General features: G+C 40.5%; 1 protein-coding gene across 6 annotated transcripts in view; it reads left to right on the top strand.

Annotated features, from left to right (window-relative positions):
* The window catches only part of LOC108427685 (LIM domain containing preferred translocation partner in lipoma), a 259,778-nt gene extending 234,986 nt beyond the window's left edge, over nt 1-24,792 (top strand). For all 6 annotated transcript variants that reach the window (XM_017698033.2, XM_017698030.2, XM_017698035.2 and 3 more), the window contains 3 exons: nt 16,759-16,937; nt 19,716-19,836; nt 21,812-24,792. In XM_017698033.2, the coding sequence (XP_017553522.1) occupies nt 16,759-16,937; nt 19,716-19,836; nt 21,812-21,940 (429 nt within the window). In that variant the 3' untranslated portion in view covers nt 21,941-24,792. The remainder of the gene's footprint in view (nt 1-16,758; nt 16,938-19,715; nt 19,837-21,811) is intronic.
* Nucleotides 24,793-25,242: the final 450 nt, after the last annotated feature.

Raw genomic sequence — 25,242 nt, 5'->3', positions numbered from 1 at the left:
TTGAGAGGGTAAGCGTCACTCTAGAGGCAGGCCAAGAGGGACTGCAGGGACTACATGTACAGTAGAGCGGTCAGTTTTTAGGCATGAGTAACAGACTGTGCATGTAGACTGCACATATATGTATGTACAATGAATAAGATCCATTTCTGTGCCAAAGTCAGAGCCCACCCTACTCATTTATTTAAGTCAATGTAAGTGACCATTAGGCACTAATTAAGTTATTAAGTTATTCATTCAATGTCAATAAAAGCAGGAAGCAGAAAATTACAAAGAAATCCCCGGCACTGTGTATGATACATGTGTGTGTATATGATTTTAGATCTGTCACTGTTTAATTTGTCCACTTGTTACTGCTGTACACTCTACTGCCACTTTACCTGTTCTTTGACTCCTTGAAGTCTTAAAAACAACCAGTTATAGATGTCCTCCCAACAAAAGCTGTCACATGTTCAGCTTCAAGTAGGCATTAAGTCAAGCATCTGCTCAAACTCACCGAAGCTGAAATTTCTTTCTTGTGTGGATTTAAAATACTATAGCTAAAGACGATATTTTGAGATTAGTCATATGATAATCTACTTACAAAAGGGGAAAGTCAAAGGGAAGTAAATGAAAAAAATCTGAGTGTCTAAAACTGAAGTTCCCAAAATTATTGGAAGATGTAGAAAAAAAATAGTCTTTGCAACTACACCAGACCTGGTGACCCACCAAAACTCTCATTATCAGATGAGACATCAGATATAAATATAAAGCTTTTATTTTTGAGAGAAGAGAAAATCAAGCTCCACTCGACTCAAGTGAAAAAAAATTCCACTGTGACGAGAACATCTCAGTCTTCTGGGTCTGAAAGAATGTGTAGCTGTCAAGAAGCAGATACTGAGAAAGAAAAGAAATTTTGCACTAGAACTGCAAAACTGGAGGGAGGTTTTATTAACCTTAAATGAAGGCTAATTTAACAAATTCTAAGGCTTATAAAAATATTTATATAAAAACTGAAAGCAAAGGGTGGACACTACTGAAAAAGTTGATACTATATTCATTTGCTGAGGCTTTTGTTTAAGTTTCTGATAAATATGTCTTTGCTGCCTTTTTCCTTGATGCGGAAAAAATAACTTTGGCTGTTTTGACTGGAAATTGAATCAAAAGGATTGTCTCAGACTCTTGAACATGACTGTATAACATGTATACTGAAAATCCAAGTGGGTCCTTCAGCCTTTCTGTGATCATACATTCAGCTGTGCATTATTTTTTGTAGTAGGAGCTCTAGCACTGACTTGAGAGTGTTGGGGTAGTTTACAATGTTTACGGTAGTATAAAATTCCAGCCGCTTCATTCCACAATTTTACCCCTGTTTTAACTCATTAGCTAGTTATGCCAAAGAAGCAGCGACTTTTAAATGGCCATATTGTGTGCATTAGTTTTTTGTTCCATGGAAATTTGGTTGAGCAGAGTGCACAGTTGACGCTGAGTTTGTGTGTCCTTTCTCTGTGTCTGTCTCCAAGTGGGCTGGGAGGATGGTGCGCATTAGCATATATCAGGAGCTCTGGGGAGAGAGAGCTAGTAGAAGGCGTGCGTCAGAGGCCGCTGCTCCGCTTGTGGCTGAATTCGCCAGCAAAAGATCAGCTTTGACATGTGTTTACTCCTCTACATAAATATTTAGGAACACAAAAATTCTCCCTGGCTGGGAGTAACGCAAAAGCCATTTTGTTCGGCTCCGTGGTCAAGTCCCCCACGGGCCAGCGCTTGTGTCACAAAGTGTTATCTATATTTATCAACTCTCCTGCCTCCATATCCTGCCCTTCCTCCACTTGCACAGACCGATCCTGTCTTTTGGACACTGATGGAGGGCTTCAGGAGCAGCCACATTTTCAGCTCGTGGCAAAACTCATACTTTCTTGTAAAAACAGTTGGTTTACAGCAATGTACCTGCGGAGACATGAGTCATCTGGCTGCTTAGTTGCAGGGTGCATGCAGCAGAGTGCCCCTGAGGCATGGAGAAAGTGCCACTGGATGTGCCAGAAATGAAAATAAGGGGCACTGGCACATTTAAGAAGTTAATGTTCCAAACGCTTGCACTTGACCTTGTTTACGAGCACTCAACTGGAGTTGTAATTTTCTCATTAAAACAATCAGATTGAGCTAACCCAATGACATTGGCCTTAATCCACAATCAATGGCGGAAATGTTCTTCCCACTGTTCACTGCTGGGTAGTACATGTCATTCTGTTCTCTGCTCTTGGCTTGCTGCTGACCAGCTCCACGGCACCGACGTTTCTGACGCCTTTCATCTGCGACACGGCCGCTTGCTTTTTTCCGAAGCAGCTGGACTTCAAGGTTCCTTGGCACCGGGTTAATTATGTGAACAAGGTGGCATGTTTTTGGCACCCTTGCATATCTCTCTCCTGCCTGCATCCCTCCAGCCCTGCCAGGCAGCTAATATTAACGCCATCAGAGCACTTAACTGCCCTGAGCATTTAATTAATTGGAGATCATAATTTGTGGTAACTGGGCACGTTTGCTGCTGACCCCTCTCCTCCAGGTGTTTTTTTCTTCTACTGCATGATTACTCAGACACAGACAACCTGCTGGACAGACACCAGCTGAGATAAGCGCTCGGGTCCTTCCACCTGATTTACAACTTTGGATAATAAGAGGAGAAATGTGGCCTCCGCTGTGAGATTGTATGTCACTGTTAGGAAAAATTTCACCAAGTTTTCTGTAATTTAAGAAGATACGAGCGATTCACCTCCATGACCACTGCTTCTATTGTTTAGCTAAGAAACACACAGGTCACTGAGGTCAGGCAGATTACTTGGGTAATGGGCTAGCGTGCGGTCATAATTGCATGTTTTATCTCAAGGTTTTGTAAAATTGAGTCCGTTTGTGACATTCTAGAATCTTCTCTTAATAAATTAATCTCAAAAGTAGCAGAATAAACTTGCGTTATGATGCATGACCTGCCAAGTAATGCGTGATGTCACTATTTGGGTACAGTCGTCTGCATAAGTTTAAACGCCCTGTTAAATGACGTCTTCTATAGAGAAGAAACTTAAATATGGCTTATATTTCTGCAGAATTTATTGCATAATTTATGTTTGTTTGAGTTTGACATATTGGAAACAAAATAAATAGTTCATACAGTGTGCCTTTTGTTCTGGTTAGATTTTTTTCTCTCTCTTCAATATTCAATGTAATTGTGCAATAAAACGTGCTGAAGTGCTTTCACTTGAATTAACTGAACATGGAGTGCTCAAATTTTTGCATATGAGTACAACTAACAGTATTTTTTATCTGAAACATACACATAGGTAGTTGATGAGGACAATTTACCAATGTTTCAGCCTTGTTACAATATCCATAACATTTCTGCCTGGTTTCTCAGTTTTTGCACTTTGCGAGTAAACGTCCCAGTTTTTATCTCATTGCTTGCTAGCAGATCAACAAAACTCACAGCACTTCACAAACACAGAGATAAGTGTCCTTGTTAATATAAGATGGTTATATGTAACATCAAAGGCAAAGAGGTTTTCAGGTGCAAGTTTTTATTTACAGTACACTTGACCGTGCCAGAGACGTCCATGATGAAACAAATTAAACCAAAGAACAAAGTAAACAAATGACAAAGGGTGAAACATAGAACTTAAAACATAGGAAGACAAACTAAACTCAAAAACATACAATGAAATGAAATGGAAACTGAAGGTACTGATATCAGTTGCATAAGCAATGCAAGACAGAGGGACTGAGCAGAGACAAGGGTATAAATACACTGAGAAACCAGAAATACCTAGGAGTAATGAGTGGGCGGGGCTACAGACAAAGGAGGCAAGAGAGGGGAGGAGACAGAAACCAAAAACAATAACAAAAGCACATGGCAATGGACAGGTGACCGACTAGACTGAGGCAGAATCAGAAAAAGGCAGAGATGGACCATGACACGATGACACAGGGAAAGCATATTTTGTTTGATTGTACTGATTTAGAAAATCAGTTTTCCTTCTGCTGATATCTATGGACACAAATGACACCCCGTTCATGGAAACCCTAAAACTCTGCATTTAGTTCTTAAGATTCAGCGGTCCTGAGTCCTCTCACTGCTTGTTGCAACTTGAGTCGAGGAAACCTTGCATAGCAGATTCTTTATTAGCGTTGAGGGGAGAGCTCATTCACACAGCCATCACACTGGCACGCTTGCTTTGATGTTGCCAGTGACTTCACATTGCGCTATTTGTCATGGTGTTAATTTTCTGTAGCGGCTCTTAGAGATGGTGGCTCAGGGAACTGTTGATATAAATTCTGGTGACAGGGCAATATCTTGGCTACTTGTTTACAGAGGAGCCACGACAGAAAGCTTGAAAGCACTTCCCTGGGATCAGAACAGAGGGCCTTAAAAGAACTTGGAAAGAGCGGGGTATCGCGGGATGCGGCTGTAGTGCCTGGAAATCGTAACTCATATTACTGATGGCACAATACAATCTGACAGCGGATCATTAAGATGTGCTGTAGTCTGTAAATTCAGTGTAGCCGTGTGTCCGGGTGAATCACTGCACACCTCATGAAACCATGTTGGCCAGGCTCCAAGCTGTGCAGGGATGTTAGCCTGAGTAGCATGGCAGTGTTGCCCTCAGCAGCTGGGCGCAGTGCCATCTGTATCCAGCGCTGGTGGTAATGGACGTCCTCTGCAGCACGGTGCCCTCGGTCTTCCAGGCAGAATGTCAGTCATAGGACCTGCTCTCAGCCAGGCCACCAGACACAGCCGACATTGCTCTGGAGGTAGGTGATGGCGTCGCACAGTCGGCACGTCACAAAACTGCACACAACGATATATTTTATAACATATATTAAATATTATAACATATATTATATATTAGATATATATTATAACAGCTGCTGGGCAAAATAGATTGAATGTGTCACTCCTATTCAACCTAATGTATTTTGCTGATAGATTATTGATAATATATACATAATACTTGCTGTAAACATCTCCTCCAAATACTGGAAATACTTCATGAAAACAAGAGAAGGTTTTATGCTTAACAAGCTTTTACACTTGAAAGCTTTTAAAGCTTTTGTGCAGTTGTGGGACTAACAGTGTTGGAATTGTTATTCAAAAAAGTCTTAAACTGTAATGGGGGTAATTATGCCACGGAAAAAGCAATCTCATTACTCCTTATTTTGCTTCTGTCTTATTCTCTACAGCCGACGCTTCGGAGTCCTCTCAGTAATTTATTTAGAAAGAAATAGCCAATCAAAGAAGGCATCAGTTAAAAGGCCTGTCACTATCCCTGACTTTGAACAAGACAGCCATTTGTGCTGATTCAAATTCTGAAAGACTGACGCTGACTGAGAAACTAGCCAGTACAGTTAAAAAGCAAAGATCCTTATGCATGAAATGTAATGATTACAGAGCTGTTCCTGAATGCATATGTGGTAGTGTCTGATCTGTACAGGTGAGGTTGAAGTTTTTTTCAGCACAGCAATCTTTGTCTATCAGTTTCTTATTAGCGTGATTAGATGCTTCAATATATTACTCTGCCACGTAGTAATCAATCAGTTTACCATGGTAAAAGCCCCCAGTGAAAGTAAAAACTTGCCATCAAAACAATGATTTATTAAATTTATCTCATGCAAACCAAATCAAAACAGCAGTATTCCCACATATAAACTTACCTTAAGTTGTAACTATTGGATCATGTGATTTCCTACCTTAATACCAAATTTATTGTGCTTAATATTGTTAAGATTGTTGTAGAAATGCAGCTGTGCTGGTTAAGAACACCCTGTGCTGCAGGCAGATGTGCTTGTACAGAAAGCTGCCTGTATTGAACGGTGTATGTTTTAGGACATTCTCACACCACAGTTCTCATTCTTCAGGCAACATGGGGCATTTCAAACAGCCTTCAGTGAAATGACTTCAGAGAAGAAGACAAAAGGCTTAGCTAAGCAGCCATAAGCTCTCAGACGATGAAGTTTGTGTGACGTTTACAATTCTGTTTTTGTCTTATTAGATTTAATACAGATGTGTGGCCAGATGACCGTTTACTACAACCACAAGTTCCACTGAACTGAACCCCAACCCCTGCTCTCCAATCCCAGTTAACTGTTTGCTGGGTTATTTTCCATACCATGATCCAAGTAGGACTTTATTGCCGGCACAGGCATACCTGTCAGGATTCAGTGCTTCCGACACTTGTGCTGCGCTGCTCAGTTACACAGTCATGACATGCACAAACTTTGTTTTTAGCTGGAGTAAAACAACACCACTCTAGTGTTTATTACCACCACTTTGTCTTCATATGTGAACTTTTATTTTCTGTTTCGTCTTGAGCTCATTGACCGCTTCATGAGCATGAAGTCCCTGGACAAGGCTGCACACTGCAGTCAAATTAAGGCACATTTTGCACCCAGGCTTTTCATAATCTGTTGGGGTTTAAAAAGGTTGTGCATCTTAGGTTTAAAATGAAGCAGGTTTCAGCACTGTCTTCCCCGGCAGAGCACACAGGTCTCCTCTTTGTCCCAGGAAAATATAATACTATTACTGTAGAGTATTACTTTGTGCTGTCTCAACAGTGATTGTTTTATTTTCAGTATTCCGCTACTGTAATTCATTCCTCTCATTTCATTATTTTAAATGATTCAGAATCATACCAAAATAATAGAAGTGAAGACAGTTCTTATGGGATTTGAGAATCATAATCTAAAGGAATGAGATCAGGGACTTATGCTTCTATGCTGTTGTAATAAAGTGAATGGAAACTGACTAGTTAAATCAATGTGTTGTCAAGAAAAGCTATGTTCCCATCATTCTTAAAGACTTCTGAAAAAGCAACTTTGTGGCGCTGTTACCAGAGCAAATGTTGTCAATGGCAACCACAAACCCTTAAATAAAAACAAAATAAACAAGGAAAAGGAAACCAGCACACAAAGCTCCTTGCTGCCAAATGTGTGTTATAGTTTATTGCTGATGCAAACTGTACTGTTGAAACAGAACTCTGAAGGGCTAAACATGAAGTCTTGGTTTAATCAGTGTGGGATTTGTTTCTTCATCTTCATTCCCATTCTCTCTGCCCTTTCTGATTGGATGCTGCTTCCCACCTAGCCTTCAGCTTTGCTTGACAGTTATGCAGGTAGTCAGCAGGCTGAGGCTGCTAGACACCAGCACTCCAGTCTGGAGCTGCTCCTCCATATGGCCCCTTCTGTGGCGGTACCCACGCGTTGCTGCCTTGCTAAACAGACAGGTGAGCCCACCCTCCACATTTTGCTGGATGTTAGAAACGCAGCGGCAGCAGCACCTACATTCCAGGCTTTCCGCCTTCTCCTGTTATGAAATATTTATATTTGTCTGCATTAGCTTGCGGAGCTTCTAATTGAGTTCTGTATATTCAGACGTGATTAACTCCCTGGCATTCCTCAAAGGACAGACCCAATTAGACAGTGTTCGTGCGAATCGAGTTGCAACTCCTATCAGCCGCTTGTTGTGTGTGTGTGTGCAAGTGTTGTGCAGGTTGCATTGTTTTGGGGTCTGTTTATCTGGACTGTATCTCTGACAGGTGCCTGACATCTGTTTGTTTGTTCATTTTAAGCCGTTAATCTTACAGGCGTGTCAAGATTGCTTACTTAGTAATAAGTCAGTCGTTTCAAATTAGCTTTCCATGTACTGAATAAGCCTCAGGATGTGAAGAAACATAAGGGGTTAAACAGAATTCTCTGTGAAACATGGAAAGCAGAGGGCACTAATTGAACTGTAGGCCTCTGGTTTCTAAGTACTTCTTTCTCACTCATGTTGCAGAAAAATGCGTGACCCAGAGCTGGCCCCGAGCTGACCAAGAGGAGTGTCGTTTCTAGTCATGGCTTCAGAGAGAGCGAGTGCCTGAGTGCGTGTCACTTTGGCTCTGTAATAAGAGAAAGATGCAGAGCTCCATGTCCACAGGGTCAGATTCTGCTGCTGTGCTGATTTCCAGGCAGAATAAGGAGAGGAGACCTGTGTGCTCTGCTGGGGAAGACAGTGCTGAAACCTGCTTCATTTTAAACCTAAGATGCACAACCTTTTTAAACCCCAACGGATTATGAATGTTGTTTTACTCCAGCTAAAAACAAAGTTTGTGAAACAGTAACATAGATTGTGTGCTCAAATTGCACTCACATCACGGCACATTTTGCCTTGCATGTCTATCAGCAAATTTCCAAGGCTTGTTCTTCTGTCTCTCTGTTTATCTGCTGCCGTTGTTAGTCTCTCAACAGCGTGTCCTTTTAGACCCTACGTTAAATTCACTCCTGGTTTTAGAAGACAGAGGAAAACCAGTGCAAATTGAGCACCGTGAGTGCTTTATATGTAATCATATGCGCTTCCAGTATCTTCACACACTTTTTTGTACAGTCCGAATACGTTTTGTGGAGCATACCCTCAAATACATGTGCATGAGGAACATGCATTTTATGTATGAGACCCACAAACTGAGCGTCTAGGCTCATACAGCAGTTTTGTACAGGCCAAGTATGTACGGCATTTGTGACTGAATTGGCCGTAAAAGGCTTAGTGCATTGGGCTTAGAGTTAAGTTTCATATTTTCAAAACATTAAAACATTAGAGATCACTACATGGAGATGGAGCATTCTATCGGCCGCTGTGGGTGATACAGAATTAGCTAGATAAAAGCTATAGTGACGCATGACAAGTTTGAGCCTGTTAAACACTCTCGTGTGATTTGACATGGTGATTGCTCCTGTTTTGCATGTTCTAAAGTAATGTTGTAAGAGGAGGTGAAGTTGGATGAGTTCCTTCTTGCTGTGTATTGCCGGTGCTTACATAAGAGTCTATGACAATGATTCTTTTTAAGATTATGAATGTAGACAGTAGAGCTTAGTTACATTAGATTAAAGCTGGGAAAGCCTGGGCAGTAAAGAACATGCTTTAAGATTTAATCTCTTGACCCCCAGACTAATTATTCAGTTATTAATCTTGACATTTATTCATCTTAATACTTAAATATAAATTATGTAGGTACAAAAGCCTTAGGGTTTAACTGTTGGAAGTGTGGAGTTTTAACAGATTTAATTACATAGTGAGTTACGCAGTGAATTGCATTTGCATTTGCAAATCACAATACAGTTTTCCCTGTGCTCTGTTTGCTCATAGTGAGCTACTAGTGAGAAATGAAGTTTGCAAAAGATTCTCGCAGGTTCAAGGTCTCACATTTCATAATGTATTGCACATTACTATAGTTACCTCTCAGTGTTTAGTCAAACAGGCAAATACAGTAGTATGTGTTCCAGATAAAATGGCAAATGAGTCTATGTACAAGGTAGGTCACCATAATGTATGCAAAGGGACACCACAGTGGCGCTCACTCAGTGACTTGTTATTTTGGCTCATTTTATGCTACTACAAAACATGAGTGTTGTAAGTCAATGTTTCTACATCATTTACTGAGCAGAAAGTAATTGACCTAGGACGCGAGGATCAACTACCATCTAACATTAACTGTTAACTTTAGAATAAGCTCATGCGCCGATTAGAGATGGAAGGATCGATCGGCTATGTGTAGATAACAAATAGGTCATCAGTGATCAGCCGATGTCTCTCTAACTTGAGCTGATCCTGAGAGCTGTTCACTGACATGTAACATCTGAGCCATATTTCGCTGGAGAAGCCAGAAACCGCTGCACTATTTAAGGTGGAACAGGATACTGGCAAAGAAGAAACTGGCCAACTTCAGCCACGTCAAAGCTGTTTCACTTATGAAAACCATTTTTCCTGTATTACATATTTCAGTCACTGTGTGAATGCACACAGCTGTAAATAGCACGGTTTGTTGTCAACGCGTTGAGGATTCATTTTTAGTTAACTCATAAGCATCCAAGCGCTAATCTTAGCTTAGCTTACACTGCAGTAACTTCATGACCTATAGCTTGGGCAGGGACTGAAAATAAAAATGCGACGCAGAACTACAAAAGCGATTGTATGTCAGCCCTTTTCTCCTTTTCAGTGCATTTAAAAACCCATCCGTGAAGCAGGACTGTTCCGTCCTTTCAGCTGCCTTGGTTCTGTAGGCATCAAGCCAGATCTTATTTTTGAGTATGTGCATGTGGATGCGCACAGATGCCATATTTTGGTGTGGTTTCTTTCTCCTGAGTCAGTAATTCAGCTTCTTTGAAATTTAACAAAACAATGTAGCTTTAAGCTTAAAGCATCAGTTTTTGAGTCAACTATTTTCATTACACCAGTGATAACTGAGACTTCTAAGGATTAAGGAGGAAAAAACAAGTTTTTAAAAGAGTAAAATGGAGGCCAGAGTTCCTGCCACCATGCCAGTACATTCCTCTCAAGCCTTGTGTAGTTGGCCCCGTTTCTATGCTCTATTCCTCTCTATTCCCATTCCCCAGAGCTGCACTCAGCAGGCTTCCCATAGTGCCTCCTAGGCCCACAGGGGTGAGCTGAAGGCCTGGGCCTCACTTTGCCCACTGCTGATACCACCAATCACCCTCCCTGAGCTCCAGCCTTTTTCTTACCCTCTCAAGGTCACTCTGTGCTTGATCCCCAGAGTGAACTTCAGCCCTTTTATTCTTCATCTCTTTTTCTCTTTTTCTATCGTCTTTTCTTTCCTTCTCACTCCTTTTGTCTGTCTGGGATTTTACATGCATAGCCAGCCCAGTTTGGGAAAAGAAAGCACCCGCTCTACCTCCTTCCTTCCGTCCCTCCCTCCCACCTCTCTTATTCCTCCATTCCTGTCCACCTCTTAAGCAGCCTCTGTAGGCCAGCATTTTGGCCTTGAGCAGGAGAACGCCTCCCTCTTCCGTTTGGCTTTGGGAGCCGAGGGAGGAGACGGAAAGCTTTAATAGCTTCTATAACAGCAAACAGCAGGTGTGAGCAAAGTTCTTCAGTAATAGATTATCCTTTACACAGCAGCCTGAGCACCTCTGACCTTTCTACTGCTGTTAAGATACGCCAAGTTCACCGCGGATGCTTCTTCCTTCATCCATTGTTATTACACTTCATTTTATGAGCTGACCGATGCAGCTAACCCTAAAATATTAGACAGTAATCTCCTCAGACGCTACCCAACTGTTTACGAAGGCATATGGCATTCTTTGAGAATTCTTCTTGAAGTTAGTTCCCCCAATATTGTGCGGTAAAAAGGTAAACAGGATAGTCACACAAGCATTTAAAAGCATGCAGATGTTTGAATATTTCCTGCAAAAACAAATCCATGCCATGCAGCCAACTGAGCGTCATGCAAAATTGATGCAACCTGTTATCAAAGGAGACATTCAGCAAGTTGGTAGTCTTTTGCTTAAGTACACATCAAGTGAAGTACTGTGGCAGCTTGTGTGCGCATTATAGAAGGAAAGAAAGAAAAGTTCCTCCATTAAAATCAGTGATATGCTGTTTTGTCTCACGTATATATGCACACATTCAAAATGTTTTCCTTCACTTGTTCTTAACATTTGTCCGTCATGCATGTTTTTATGCGTAATTGCAGTATTATATCGTCACTGTTATATCACAACCTTGTAGCTATTATTTTTATAGTATTTGTCCTTCTCTTATAAAATCAATTTAGAGATAAGAGGTGTTTTGTCGCCAGTGTGGTGGAATATTCACTTATTAAACTTGCAACAACTTCTTTGTACATCTGTAAGGCATTAAGTCAGAAGCGCTTAATGAACACTATTAATGAAATTAATAACTAGTCATGGAAGAAATGTGCTCTTTAACCAATATAAGATAAAAATGTCAGTTTAAAAAAAAAAACTGAATCAGAACCATAATGTTCATTGCAAGAAGAATGACAAGTAAATACTTTAATGAAGAAAAACAGTCACTGATCTTAGTTGTTCAGTGCATGCAGGATGCTCTAGAAGTGATTTCTTCTTGTCTCAAACCCAACACCCAGGAGATGGTGATGTCGTTGAGTAAAGTAATGATGTTCTGAGCTAAAAACTAAATCAAATTTTCAAAGCTATAATAACAGTGGGGACAGAAACAGGACTGAATTTGACATTTTGACTGTGTGACTTTGTTGGCCTTGTGGATCAGACAGGCTGTCTCTGTCTATCCCGGTATCCCTCCTATCCACACGGACAGCTCAGTCAAAACACTGCGCACCATCCTGGCTCCCTGCTGGGGCAGGACGTGGCAGTGAGAGGGGCTTCAGCGGGAGGCAGTCCGCTCTACGCTGTGCTTGAGACACAGAGAGAGCAAGTGAGTGAGCACTTTGTCAGGAAATTGAAAAAGCAGTGAGGGAGACAGGAGGCCACAATTGACTTTAGCACACTCCACTCGGCCCTCAGTTCAGCGAGAGGCTGTCTGACCTAAATTCACTTCACCTCATCTGCCTAGGCGTTTGTTTAGCCTTCTGGGCAAACACTTAGAGCAGTGTATGAGGCAGAAAAAAATGGAATACATGTGCTTGAATACATCTCATTTCGGAGGTATGAGAGAGGCTGATGTGTAATGATGTGCAGACGGCTAGTGCCCTCTAGTGGCAGCGACAGTCATCTGCTGTGTCTGCTCCAGTAATTCCATTGGAAGTATTTTATGGGGATTTTCCTAAACCATCTTTGAAAGTTATTGCTGGCCAGTAAATCCACGGCGTGTAAATCAAAACTGCTTTGACGTCATTGCGAGATGCTTCTTCAGAAAACACAGGCGCAGGGCTGGGCTCTGAAATGGCATCTGTTCAGATGAGCTGGGTGATTGAACCAGACCCGCGTGTTGTGAAATTCAGATGATGAATGTAGCACACAGTAGCTGTGAAATCTGCAGTAATGTGGGGCTCATGTTCCTTTTCAGCTTTCGCAGGTTAAGGCCACACAAGTGGCTAGTGGGTGATGTCCAGGTGAACCCATTAAGCATGACTTCTTGCCTTGAAGCTGCCATAAAGGCACTCCCATTATGAGCACATAAACATGCACTTACTTCCCTTCGATTTGGAGTGACTGAGGAGTTGAGACAAAACCTCGAGGGCTCAGAGCAGAAAGCTCATTAAAAGCTTTATTCCTTTTCCAGGATTTGTGGCGGATTGTAATATGGACATTGTTTGTACACAAGCGTTGCTGAGGGAGAAGAATGTTGATTTATATTACGCTCTAGGAAAAAAAAAAAGAAATTAAGACCTGGTGTACTTGCAGCTTTTTTACAGCCCTTTCTCTTGGGGAACTGTGATGTGAAAATCCTAGCTATTATTCTGTCTTAGAAATCTTTGTGCTTTTCTGATATTTAAAAGTCCATTTAAAAGAAAAATGCATGGGTGAGCGGAGTTCAGCCCTTGACTTTTGACCCCTGTCTCAGCCAATAGTAGTGGCCACTAAGGGTCTCTATCTAATAATGTTGGTGACTATGAGGAGTATGTTATGTCCAAGTGTTTTGCAGACACCTGTTCATCCAACTGTTCTTCTGAAATTAAGGGTATTAATAGCCCCCCTTTGCTTCGCTAACAGCCTCTGTTCTTCTGAGAGGACTTTATAGATGTTGGAACATTGCTGTGAGGATTTTATTCCGTTTGGCCACAAGTGGGTTAGTGAGGTCAGGTGCTGGATGATTAGTTTCGGATGACAAACCCTGCTCCATCTAATCCCAAAGTGCAGGGTGGAGTCCCATCACTGCACACAGCACAATTCCACTGTTCACAGCCCAGTGCCAGGAAGCTTTACACCCCTCTAGCTGACTCTTGGTACTGGTCCTGGCAGAGATGTTCAAGCCGATTTATGTCCAAGTCTGAGTTGAGTTCCGATTCACTTAGTCGAGTTTTGAGTCTCTGTGGTGCAGTTCTGAATTGAGGCTGCAGTCAATGGGGTGCAAGTGTTGAGTCTTTTAGTTCCGAATTTTAGTTTAGTCTTGTTATTAGATGCAGGACACAGTTGTACAAAAGTAAACCCCCACTAAAACCCACGATACTTCCGTCAGAAGAGCAGAACTAAAAAGCTACACTCAGTAAATGCAGTGTTGGGAAAAAAAAAACAGGTGAAACAACTTGAAAAACTGAACAGTCTGTATTTTATATCTAGTTCAGCTGATGTAGTAAGTTCAGAAAATGTGGTCTATAATTAACTCAAACTTAAGCTCGATTAACTTCAGCTAATTTAGCTGTTGTGCTAGCTAGCATTCATGCTAGCTGCCTGTTTCGAGTTGTTTTGCCTCTTCCCTTTAGACACCATATTTCTGCGTATAGCCTAGACACCTGTGTCAGCAGTGGGTGCATCAAATTAGCTGAATTTGCTCATTAGAATGGGTGTCACGTCGACTTATAGAGTAGTTCTGTATGTATGTCTGTCCTTGGTAATGGGGGATGGCATCTGAGCATGTGCAGAAGTGCAGTCCTGACTGACAGGCCAAGCCTCATGGCACAGCACAGATCAGCTGCATGACGAAGCACAGCAATGCCACACTTACACGTTCACGCGCAGCCTGCTGTTTGGAAACAGAGAGGAGGACAGTGCCAGAGAGAGCAGCTGCCACCTTCGTTCTGTGCCAACAGAGACATGCCGAGGCCACTGAACCTAGACGAGAGAAATCCAGGAAACGTCTGCACATCACGCACACACACAGGCACACAAATCTTTCAGAGGGCTGTAAGGGAGTCTGTAATTGATAACCCATAGATAATTTCACCATCGTCTGCTGTAATTGCGTGAGCGGTCAGAAGGGAAAAGAAGATTGTTATCTATTAAATATGGCAATAACAAATCCAGGGCTGTGGGTGGACATTAAGCAGAGGGACACGGGGGAGAAGTAGTCAGTGGGCCGGCTGCCCAGTGGCCGTGGCTCAGGAAAAGGCAGCAGTCATCAGAAAATAGACATATTTACTGTCTTGCCACTAGCAGAAGGAGGGAGCAAGTGAAAGATTACTTTGTTTACGAGAGAGCAGCTAATCGCACTGGCTGCCTTTCATGCTTTCATTTTCAAGATATACCCCATATCTGACTCTCTGAGACAGTTGGGGGTGAGTGATAAGACTGTGATATTCATTAAAAGCGTCTACAATTGTGGCTTCTCTTCTTGCAGAGCAAAGTGAAATGTGTGTCAGCAAAATTTGTGAGACTTCAGCTGAATACTCAGATACTGAGTGGCAGATTTTATGGACAGTTCCACCACCTGGAGACCACGTCAACCTCTAGGTCTCTCTCTCTCTCTCTCTCTCTCTCTCTCTCTCTCTCTCTCTCTCTATCTCTGTCTCATTGCTCTTACTTTGTCTTTCTTTTTGCCTTTCTCTTGCATTCTCTCTATCTGTCTTTCCTTCACACTCTCTACCTTCTTTCTCTCATTCTCATTCTTTTTCCTCTTTCTGTGTCTCTGTTTATCTCTCTCCTTTTTTACTCAGTTTTTACTCTGTCCCCTCCCTCTCTCTTGGTTTCCTCCCTCTGTCTCTTCTTCCCTGTCTCTCTAGTCTCTTTATCTCACTCTCGCTCTCTCACGCTCTCTGTCATCTTGAATCTCTCTCTCTCTCTCTCTCATACAGACACATTCACATCTTTCACCTGTTAAGGTCATTCTCCTGTTCCTCTCTTCACTTGGCTTCTTTCTGCATTCACACAGAGTTGAGAGTCTCATGGTCTGTGTAAATGCTGGTGCTGCCGTTGGATAACTGTTCCTATTCAGACTTAGCCGTATTTGAGCCTGGCTCCACTGCCTCAGCCACAGGTTTGGAACAGCTGCATGGAAAAGGTCATGCATCCACTCCAAGTTTTTCCATGGATATTTAGAGGAGCAGTAGAAGATTTCTGAACATTCCACTGGCACGTCAAGCTTCATCCAGAGCGTCCAGCTGGACACACTGCTCAATAACTCTCTCTATTACTCTGCTGTGTAAGCTTTAAACATGGGCCGTATGGAAACAAATTGACATAAGGATACTTTGACATACTTTGACATACTTTGACATTTTCACATGTACACAGTATTGTTACCAACATTTAGTTTTCCCATGGTGACACATTTAAAAGGCTTTGTGAAAAAGCTGAGAATTTTTATTTAATCTTTACAAAAATAAACTATTTACAAAAGAACAAGAGGAAAAATACATCAATGATATTACTGGAGAATATCTTTTATAATACATGCAATTGTGCTGATGATGATCTTCTCAGGAAAGCATACTGTAATGTGATAACAATAACATATCAGATTGCTCAACCTTGGTGATTTGCTGGATCCAATGATGCTGTACTGTACACCAGAAACTTTGTAGACACCTTCTAATCCAAATGTTTCTTCTGAAATCAAGGACATTAATACAAAGTTTGTCTCCTTTTTTGCTGCACTAAGAGTCTGTACTCTGGGAAGGCTTTATAATACATATTGCAACAGTGCTGTGAGAATTTGATTGCATTCAGCCACAAGAGCATTAGTGAGGTCAGGTACTGAGCTTGGATGATCAGTTCTGGATCACTCCAGCTCATCTCAAAGTTGAATGGAGCTCCATCACTCCAGACAGCAGAGTTTCACTGCTCCAGTGTTGGAAGGCTTTGTATTCATTTAGGTGACACTTGGCGTTAGGGTCACATTTTGCTCCAATTGCCTTTGCAGTTCTGTGGAGATTATACAAGCTGTGTGTGTGCAACAGAACATGTATGTCAGCAACTGGTACATCGTGAAGTAGCTAGAACGTCTGATTGTAAAGAGAAATATATTGTATCATAGTAACAGTATCATTCTTTTTCATGTGTGTCTATCAGTAGTTCATCTGTAATGCTGTTTGATTGTGTTAAAGTTGGCTATTTTGAGTAATGGTTTGTATATGTGTGTTTACGTAACTCTAGAACACCTTGGAGACCTGCACTATCTGCAGTAAGCCCATCATGGAGCGTATCCTGCGTGCGACGGGGAAAGCTTACCACCCCCACTGCTTTACCTGCGTCGTGTGCCACCGGAGCCTGGATGGCATCCCTTTTACTGTGGATGCCTCCAACCACATCCACTGCATTGATGACTTCCACAAGTATGTGATCTATTACTCAGAGCTGCACACATACTTTACTATGTCTGAATAAGGATTCATATCATCAGGTTTGTCACAAAGCCATGTACCTATGAAATTTTAAGTTTATATAGCTGTATGCAAAAGTTTGAACACCCCCAGATTTGTTGATTCTCTATGTAAAACTTAAAGATGATATTTATGCCAGATTTTAGTGCTCAATTGATATATATATTTTTAAAATACTGGACAAAATAAAAGATGTAATAAAAAATTTGTGTTTATTAAAATTGAATTACAAAAACAAAACATGCAGTTTGCGCTGTCTGCATAAAACAGACAAATTTTTGTATATGACTGTAGGAGAAGGAAAACATATGTAATAGTTAATAATAAAAAGGCAGTAGCTTTTATTCCATATAGAGTTTTTATTCCATATAGAACATTCCTATTCCAGTTGTCATGAAATGGTCACACAATGCAAAGGGCAGCTTAGATTTTAAAACAGTAATTAAAATAAATAAAGCAATAAAGAATTAAAATCAAACTGGCGGAAACAGTTTATCATTGGTATGAGGAATATTGCTGAAAACTTGTCTAGGGTGTTTCAGCTGGTTTTGTTGCATAAAACAGAAAGCAACTGTTTTGCTACCACCAATTAACACTACTCACCTGTGTTGACTATGTTTAATAAAAATTCTGCATATTCCAAGGATGAGCTTAATTCAGTGAACCAGCCCAGAGTCCCTTAAAAGAGACAACCGACACACAAAGAAAACCAGAAAAACAGCGTCTACATGGGGAAAAAAGCCATATGTTGAGGAACTGAAAAGTTTCAGGTGGAAGCTGTCAGTTGTGTGATTGTGGCTTGAACAGAAAAGCCTTTGTGTCGAGGAACAGCCCGTTTTCACTGTCACTGTTGTGGCCTCTCTGCTCTACCGTATGCTCCACTTCCCAGTTTTAAACATTTATTGGAATAACCCAGTGAAGAAGTTCCATCACCTGCCTGGACCAAAAAGCCTGGCTTTGTCTTCACATCCTCACTGTCTTTCTCTGGTCGCATCTCTGTTCCTTTTGTATGTTCCCTCCAAATATACAAGACAAACACGGTATTCAACTCAGTGGCTTGAATAATTGGAGTATTGGGTCACGGAGGTTTGTTTGAATTAAGGTCATCTGACTTCAAATATTTCAGTAGTCCTGTAGAGAAAGGGCAGAACCATGTAAAATGCCAGCTATTGACTAGAGCACAGTGCTCGTTGGAAGTTCTTCTAAATCTGTCTGTCTGATTAGTCCAAACACCAGGGCGGTTACTAATACAGTCAAAAAAATATATAGGTTGATGGAGGTTGAATTCAGCTCCTCTGTGAGAAATTACCTATACACTGACCCACCACTTCATTAAGGACACCTACCTTTCATCTACATTCTTGTCCATTTATCATGTCTAGTTGCCAATTAGGGGCATTGTAGTTTTACAGTTACAGATTGTAGTCTGTATATATATATATATATATATATATATATATATATATATATATATATATGTGTGTGTGTGTGTGTGTGTGTGAGTGTGTGTGTGTGTGTGTGTGTATGTGTGTGTGTGTGTGTGTGTATGTATATATGTGTGTGTATGTATGTATGTATATATATATATATATAGTTAATCGCATTTTTAAAAAATCTGTGTAAATATTATAGAAAATAAGGATTTTTAAGTCAAATGTTACAATTAAAATGATGAACACATTTTATGATAAATGTACTTATGTTAAAAACTGCTGGGACAAGAGAAAACTGTAAGGGAGTTTTATTCACTCACATACTAGGCAGTAATACTGAACCTACAAAACACAGAATTGGATTTGTAATAGATTAGGGAGCCACAGTCTCAAATATAAGACATATAGTCAAACACTACTGTGTCTCAGCTCAGATGTGTGCAACAAAAGAAAATAAAAACTGCGTAAAACTTCAACTGTGCTGAAGTTGTATTCAGTCACAGCCTATAGGACTTCACAGTCCTGGGCAAACAGAAATGAATTACACAAAGTTGGAATTCATTAAAGACATATAGTGTCAGACCACGTTGCTACAGCACTGTAAACAGCACGTAAACATGGTTACTCACTAGCCACGTTTACATGCAGCCTAATTTTTTAATTAGGTTAAGTTATTATCGCGTTAACTTCGACAGCCCTAGTATAAATATATACTCTTAGCCCCTTTCACCCTGTTCTTCAATGGTACACCACAGAGAAGGTATGGTTTAGGTAGTGGATCATTCTCAGCACTACAGTTTGTGTTGGTCACCCTCTAGTCCTTCATCAGCGGTCACAGGATGCTGTGGCTGGATATGTTTAGTTGATGGACAATTCTTAGTCCAGCAGTGACAGTGAGGTGTTGAAAAACTCCAGCAGCACTGTTGTGTCTGATCCACTCAGACCAGCGCAACACACGCTACCACACCACCACCACATCAGTATTACTGCAGTGCTGAAAATAATCCACCACTCAAATTATACCTGACCTGTGGTGGTCCTGTCGGGGTCCTAACAGCCTAAGGTAAAAGGGGGCTAACTAAGTATACAGAGAAACAGATGAACTACAGTCTGTAGTTGTAGAACTACAATGTGCACCAGTATAGTAAGTGGAGCTGATAAAATGGGCAGTGTAAATACGAGGCAGGTGTACTTAATGAAGTGTTGGGTCACTGTATTGTGTGCACTGGTGATATTTGTGTGTGGAAAGTGTGAAAAGTGTACTTTTAACAGGCACATATTCTGTGTCTCTCTACAGGAAATTTGCTCCTCGTTGCTCCGTATGTAACGAGCCCATAATGCCTGCTCCTGGCCAGGAGGAGACTGTCCGTATAGTGGCCCTGGACAGGGACTTCCATGTGCAGTGCTACCGCTGTGAGGTCAGTGTATTTCTGTACATGCATATGCATGAACTGGTGATACAGGTTTTACTGTCTGTAAACACTGCACTGCCATTCTGTGCTAATTGTTAATCTCTGGTTTTATTGTTTAAATTGTAAAAACTATGAATGATAACATTATATGAAGGTGTATAATGCTGCATACTGCAGTTGTGATATGCACAATATATTAGAATATATTAGAAACACATTAGTGAATGACAAGAAAGACGACAACACATTAGAGATGAGGTTAACGATTGGCTTGCTTTATTTTGATCAGAGTGTTTTATATTTATTTGATCATTTGGATGTGTTGATTCATCCAAGCACTGTGAGAAGCATATGCAGTGTCTGAGGTTGGTAGGTAAAACTAATCAAGGCTAGTTTTTCTTGGCTGCCATTAGCTGCAACGTGACTCACGTCACTCAAATATCCATAGGACAGGGTACAAAGAATCCCTGCATTGTGTGCAGGGTGGTGTATTAACATTTTTGTCTGCCTGCCCACAGTGTCTGATAGATGACCATTTTGATTTATTTTGGACCAGCAACTTTTATACATAAGTTATACATAAAATGCCCATAAATACACAATTCGGTAACACTTTATTTGAAGGCTACCTACATAAGGGCTTTATGACGCATAAATAGAATAAACATTGAACATATTTACAGCACTAAACATATTTAAATCCTCTACATAATTGCATCAGTCATCTTATCCATGCCATGGAGGGAAGAGGGGGTGGTTTCCAGGCATATTTAACCTGATATCAGTACAATGTCGTCTTAAGAATGCTGACATAAATAGTTATGTATAGTGTTTTAAATGTTTAGTGCTGTAAATATGTTCAACGTTTATTCTTATTATGTCAGTACAATGTCATTTATTTCATAAAACATCTTATGTCAGGTTGCGAGAACCGACATAAGCACTTAATAAATGTTCAAGTAGTGCTTCATAAACACATTATTCAGTGCTTATGAATGCGTCATGAAGTCCTTATGTAGGTAGCCTTCAAATAAAGTGTTACCCACAATTTTGTATACTACTACTATTATTTTAATAATAATAATAATTATATGAAGAAAAATTTGCCAAAGTAAAAAAAGACTAAAATCTTAATTGTTTATAGACTCGTTTTAGAATTCTGACATGTAACCACTGCTATGATAGTAATAAATCCAAGATTTAACCAATCTAGGTTTAAGTTAGTAGACTCTACTACTTGCATTAGCATTATAACAAACTAAGATGATTTCCACTCACACATACGCAGACGGGTATTTACACTTTGCTATAGTCACACAGAATCATGTGTGAAGCACATTTGCAAATTTACAATCTTCTCTTGAGAGTGTAAAATTATGAACAAAAAACACTCCTTTAGCTGCTAGCATACAGGCTAAGAGCATTATAGCATCTCACTATGACTTAATTCTTATCTGAAAAATTGCTTATAGTGAAGCATCAAGCTCATTTCATTCATAGCCAGAGCTCAATTATGCACAAAGCTCAAAAAAGTCCAATGTGCAGCTGCACATTAGTAGGAAGAGCTTATAGTTTTTTGCAAGATCTGTTTCAGCGAGTGTATTTATTGCCTGCTTTCATTATTTGTATATTACATCTACACTACATTTCGGGTTTGAATATGCAGGTGACAGTGTCACTTCATTTAATGAGATGTATACCTCTACCCGCTGTTTGTCTCAGGTGACGCATGCATGCTTTAACAGTGGGTATCAGTCGGTCAGTCAGTCACCTACTCCGTGACTCAGTAAGAGACAACACTCATAGCTGTTGAATAGCAGTGCATTCACACATTGCAGCCTTCTGAAAGATCAGTATTACAAAGGCCAATATAGCAATAGGAGTTAACTAACAATATGTTGTGTAGTAGTATGTCATCAGAGTGAGGAAATGAGGTGTGTGGGTGTGTGTGTGTGTGTGTGTGTGTGTGTGTGTTTTGCAGGATTGTGGCTGCCTCCTCTCTGAGGGTGATAATCAGGGTTGCTACCCGTTGGATGGTCATGTTCTCTGCAAGAACTGCAACACCAGCCGCATCCAGGCCCTGACTGCCAAGGCCACCACCGACCTCTGAGTGCCTTGTGCACATCCAGACATGCATACCCATATTCACACACACGCACGCATGCACGCACACACACATATACCTCCACTTCATCAAAATCAAGGCAGACATGAATGAGAAGCTCTCAAGTTTATACTATGAAATCTGTTAATGTTAATTGCCAGCACACATACAAATGTAGTTTATTTTTTGGGGAACATATATGCTCAAGACATTCCGGAAAAAATCCTCCCCCAGTTATACTATGAAATCTGTAATGCTAATTGCCAGCACATACACGCATCCACACATTCACATGCAATACATAATTATGAAATTGCTTGAGTTGCTGATAGGCTGAAAGCATTTTGCTTTGGAAAATTACATACGTACTCAGAAACCAGTAAGTCTAGGCTTCGGGGCCTTATCCGACTGTACTAATGTAACTAAACAATTGTAAAAAAAATACTTAAAGGTACAGTAAGTTGACTTATTCATTAAAACTAAAACAAGTACTAAGATAAAAGGTTATATAATGATAGTCAGAAGGGAATATCACACAGTGAAGGCTCAAATTTGTCCTTGTGATTTTTGAGCTTAGTGTACTTTTAACAGGTTTGGGTAACGAGTTTAAAAAGTCAAAGAATTATTTCTGTCTAAAATTCGAGTCTCATCTGCCATGGTGGCTTTTTTCCATGCTGTATTTGTAATTCTGCCCTCGCTCTTGTCCTTTAGAGAGCCGGTTGCGACGCAAAAACATTTTTAAAAAAGGGATCATAATCCACTGTTACTTATTCAGCAGGATTTTCTGACAATCAAAACGATCGCCTTGCTTTTATCATTGACATTATGTCAAGACTGTACCTATGTTTTCAGTATGATCAACATGGTGACGGAGCCACATGAATTTGTATGCACACAGATATACAAACGTGATTGCACACCCTTACAGTTTTATTGCATGAAGCTCTCTTGTTTCCTCCAATGGCCTTACGTAATATGCAGAAGTGCTTTTCAGGATTATTATTCAGGTTTATAAATATGCAAACGGAGTTGAGAAGTGTACATGACTTTAAAGCTCTAGTTTCAGCTGCAACTATACCAAAACAGGAGGTGACGTTAAACTACGTAGTTGCAAAATCTCTCCAGGCATGTAGAGGTAAGAGAAAAATTGGACTAGTAATATTTTGACAGTGATTTAAATCTTAAAGCAGCTCATATTTGAATTGAATTCATACAGGTAGACACACTGCACGTTGGGCAATGCTTACCACTTCCCAACTTTTCCCAGTACATACCAGGAGATGAAACAAGTCCTCAACGAGCTACGTTTACATTCTTCAACGTTGTGTGTATATTGTTATGTGCTTTTTTTCAGTTCATAGAGAGGTTTATTTGTATGGAATAGGACTGTGAACGACCAACGGTAGCTCTCTTTCCAACTCGAAACATGTTTAACCAAAGCCTGGATATGCTGCAGTTCACTGCTGCTTCCACCTTTTATTCAATATACTGCTTTGTCTGTTAGCACAACTATTGTATTTATATGTATATCGTGTAAAAGAGGCATGCAATACGACTCAGAGTGCAAAGACTGCTGCTGTGCTGTTCACCATGCACAGCCGTTCTTTCTTGCAAAGCGAGTCAGGTTACATTGTCGCCACATTCCTCAGAGTAAGAAACACTGAAATGTTGTCAGCGTTGACGTTGTGGTATGCCAGTCACACACGAGCTGAAATGGTGTTCAAAGTTAAGTCTTAAGTGATGATGACCAACAAACGCTAAAGATGAAGCAGGAATTGTTTTTGTGCTGTCCATTATTTCAGATGTCCTTAAATTGTAAAATGATGTAGTGTGGAGACAAAAGTAGAAAAGAAAGTATTATAATGATTAGGAAAAGAACTCATAGCAATAGGATTTATTTCTTAGCATTGTAAAAGAATAATAACAATATGCAATTTCCTTTTTTAATATTGCATTGACACTTTATATAGAATGATATGCAGACTTTTACCCTTTTTATATTCTGCAGGAAATATTTGAGTTGTGCTTAAGCAATAGGGGAGGTTCAGTCAGCGTGTGGGAACTGGTGAAAGCCAACATTGGGAACTGAGGAAAAACTTTTTCTTTTTGCTTATTTTTTTTTCTTCAAGTAAAGCGCGCTCTCTCTTGGTGCTGTACGTCTATGTGGTCTTTTTTTCTGCTAACTGTGGTTTTGAGTGTAGTTCTAAGAGGTAGAGATGTCATCATGAATGAGGAAAAGCACAGGTGTTTATACCTGATGCTGTTTTGCTAAACCGTAAAACCGCTTCTTATTTCATTTTAAAACTTCTTCGTTGATTAATTAAGACAAGCAAAGACCTGCTTACACTCTAAAGCCTGTAAATGAATGTTGGGAGTAAAATGCCTTATTCAATTGCTTATCACAATCAGGGTGCTCGGTCAGTTATTCCTAGAAAGCACCGTACATTTGCTTGAGTTAAAACATTTTTATCCTACACTAGAGTTACCTGTGTCGTAGATGTTTGCAATGCATTTGTTCATTTTGTTGGTGTCATTTAAAAGCAGCAACATGTTTTTGGCCTTAGTGAAGCATCAGCAAGTCTCAGTGAGTACTGAACAGATGATAACCACAAAGAAAGTGTCCACAGCTGCTTGAGGAGCAACTTGATGTTTTGCCTTGTCAGAATGCAAACAGACAAATTTCAAAGTGAGATAAATGAAACAAATTATTGTTTAAGCCATTTCTCAGATTTTTGCATTAGGATGCTTCATCCTCGCTTTGCTGACACGGGTACTATTTTTAATTTGCAAATATTCAACCCCCATCACACTGTCTGTATTATGTCCTCTTGCTTTAATAAACCTCTTTTTGCATAAGAGTCACCTTGGTTGTTTTTTTGGTTGTATTGGCTAGGTCTTTCCAAATTTCCAAAATTACACACACATTAAATTAACTGCGTTTGGACCATTAAAGAGTTTGGGTCTCTTGCCCAGATACACTGTCCCACAGGGTCGCAGGAGCAGAGGTCGTAACGCTCAGAAAGCACCGCCGTCAATTCCGATGTCAGTCCATTCCTTCTTTTCACAGGTTGGCAGGTTGCCTGGGTAACAGAAACCTCTCTTCATCTCACCATCTCACGCTCTACAGTCTTAATGGTTCCTAACTGAATGCAGAACATGCTCTCTGTGCTTCATTCAGAGCCCACTCAGCTGCCCCAGAGGTCACTCGGTTGTCTATTAAAAATAATTTTTCGGCGATCATATGAGTTCAAATTCATTTCCTCTGACGTTCTCCAGAGAACACCACTCACTTACCAACTGCTCTGAAA

The sequence above is a fragment of the Pygocentrus nattereri genome, chromosome 26 (genome assembly GCF_015220715.1).
Source record: "Pygocentrus nattereri isolate fPygNat1 chromosome 26, fPygNat1.pri, whole genome shotgun sequence".
Lineage (NCBI taxonomy): Eukaryota > Metazoa > Chordata > Actinopteri > Characiformes > Serrasalmidae > Pygocentrus > Pygocentrus nattereri.
This window is presented reverse-complemented; position numbering and strand designations above follow the sequence as displayed.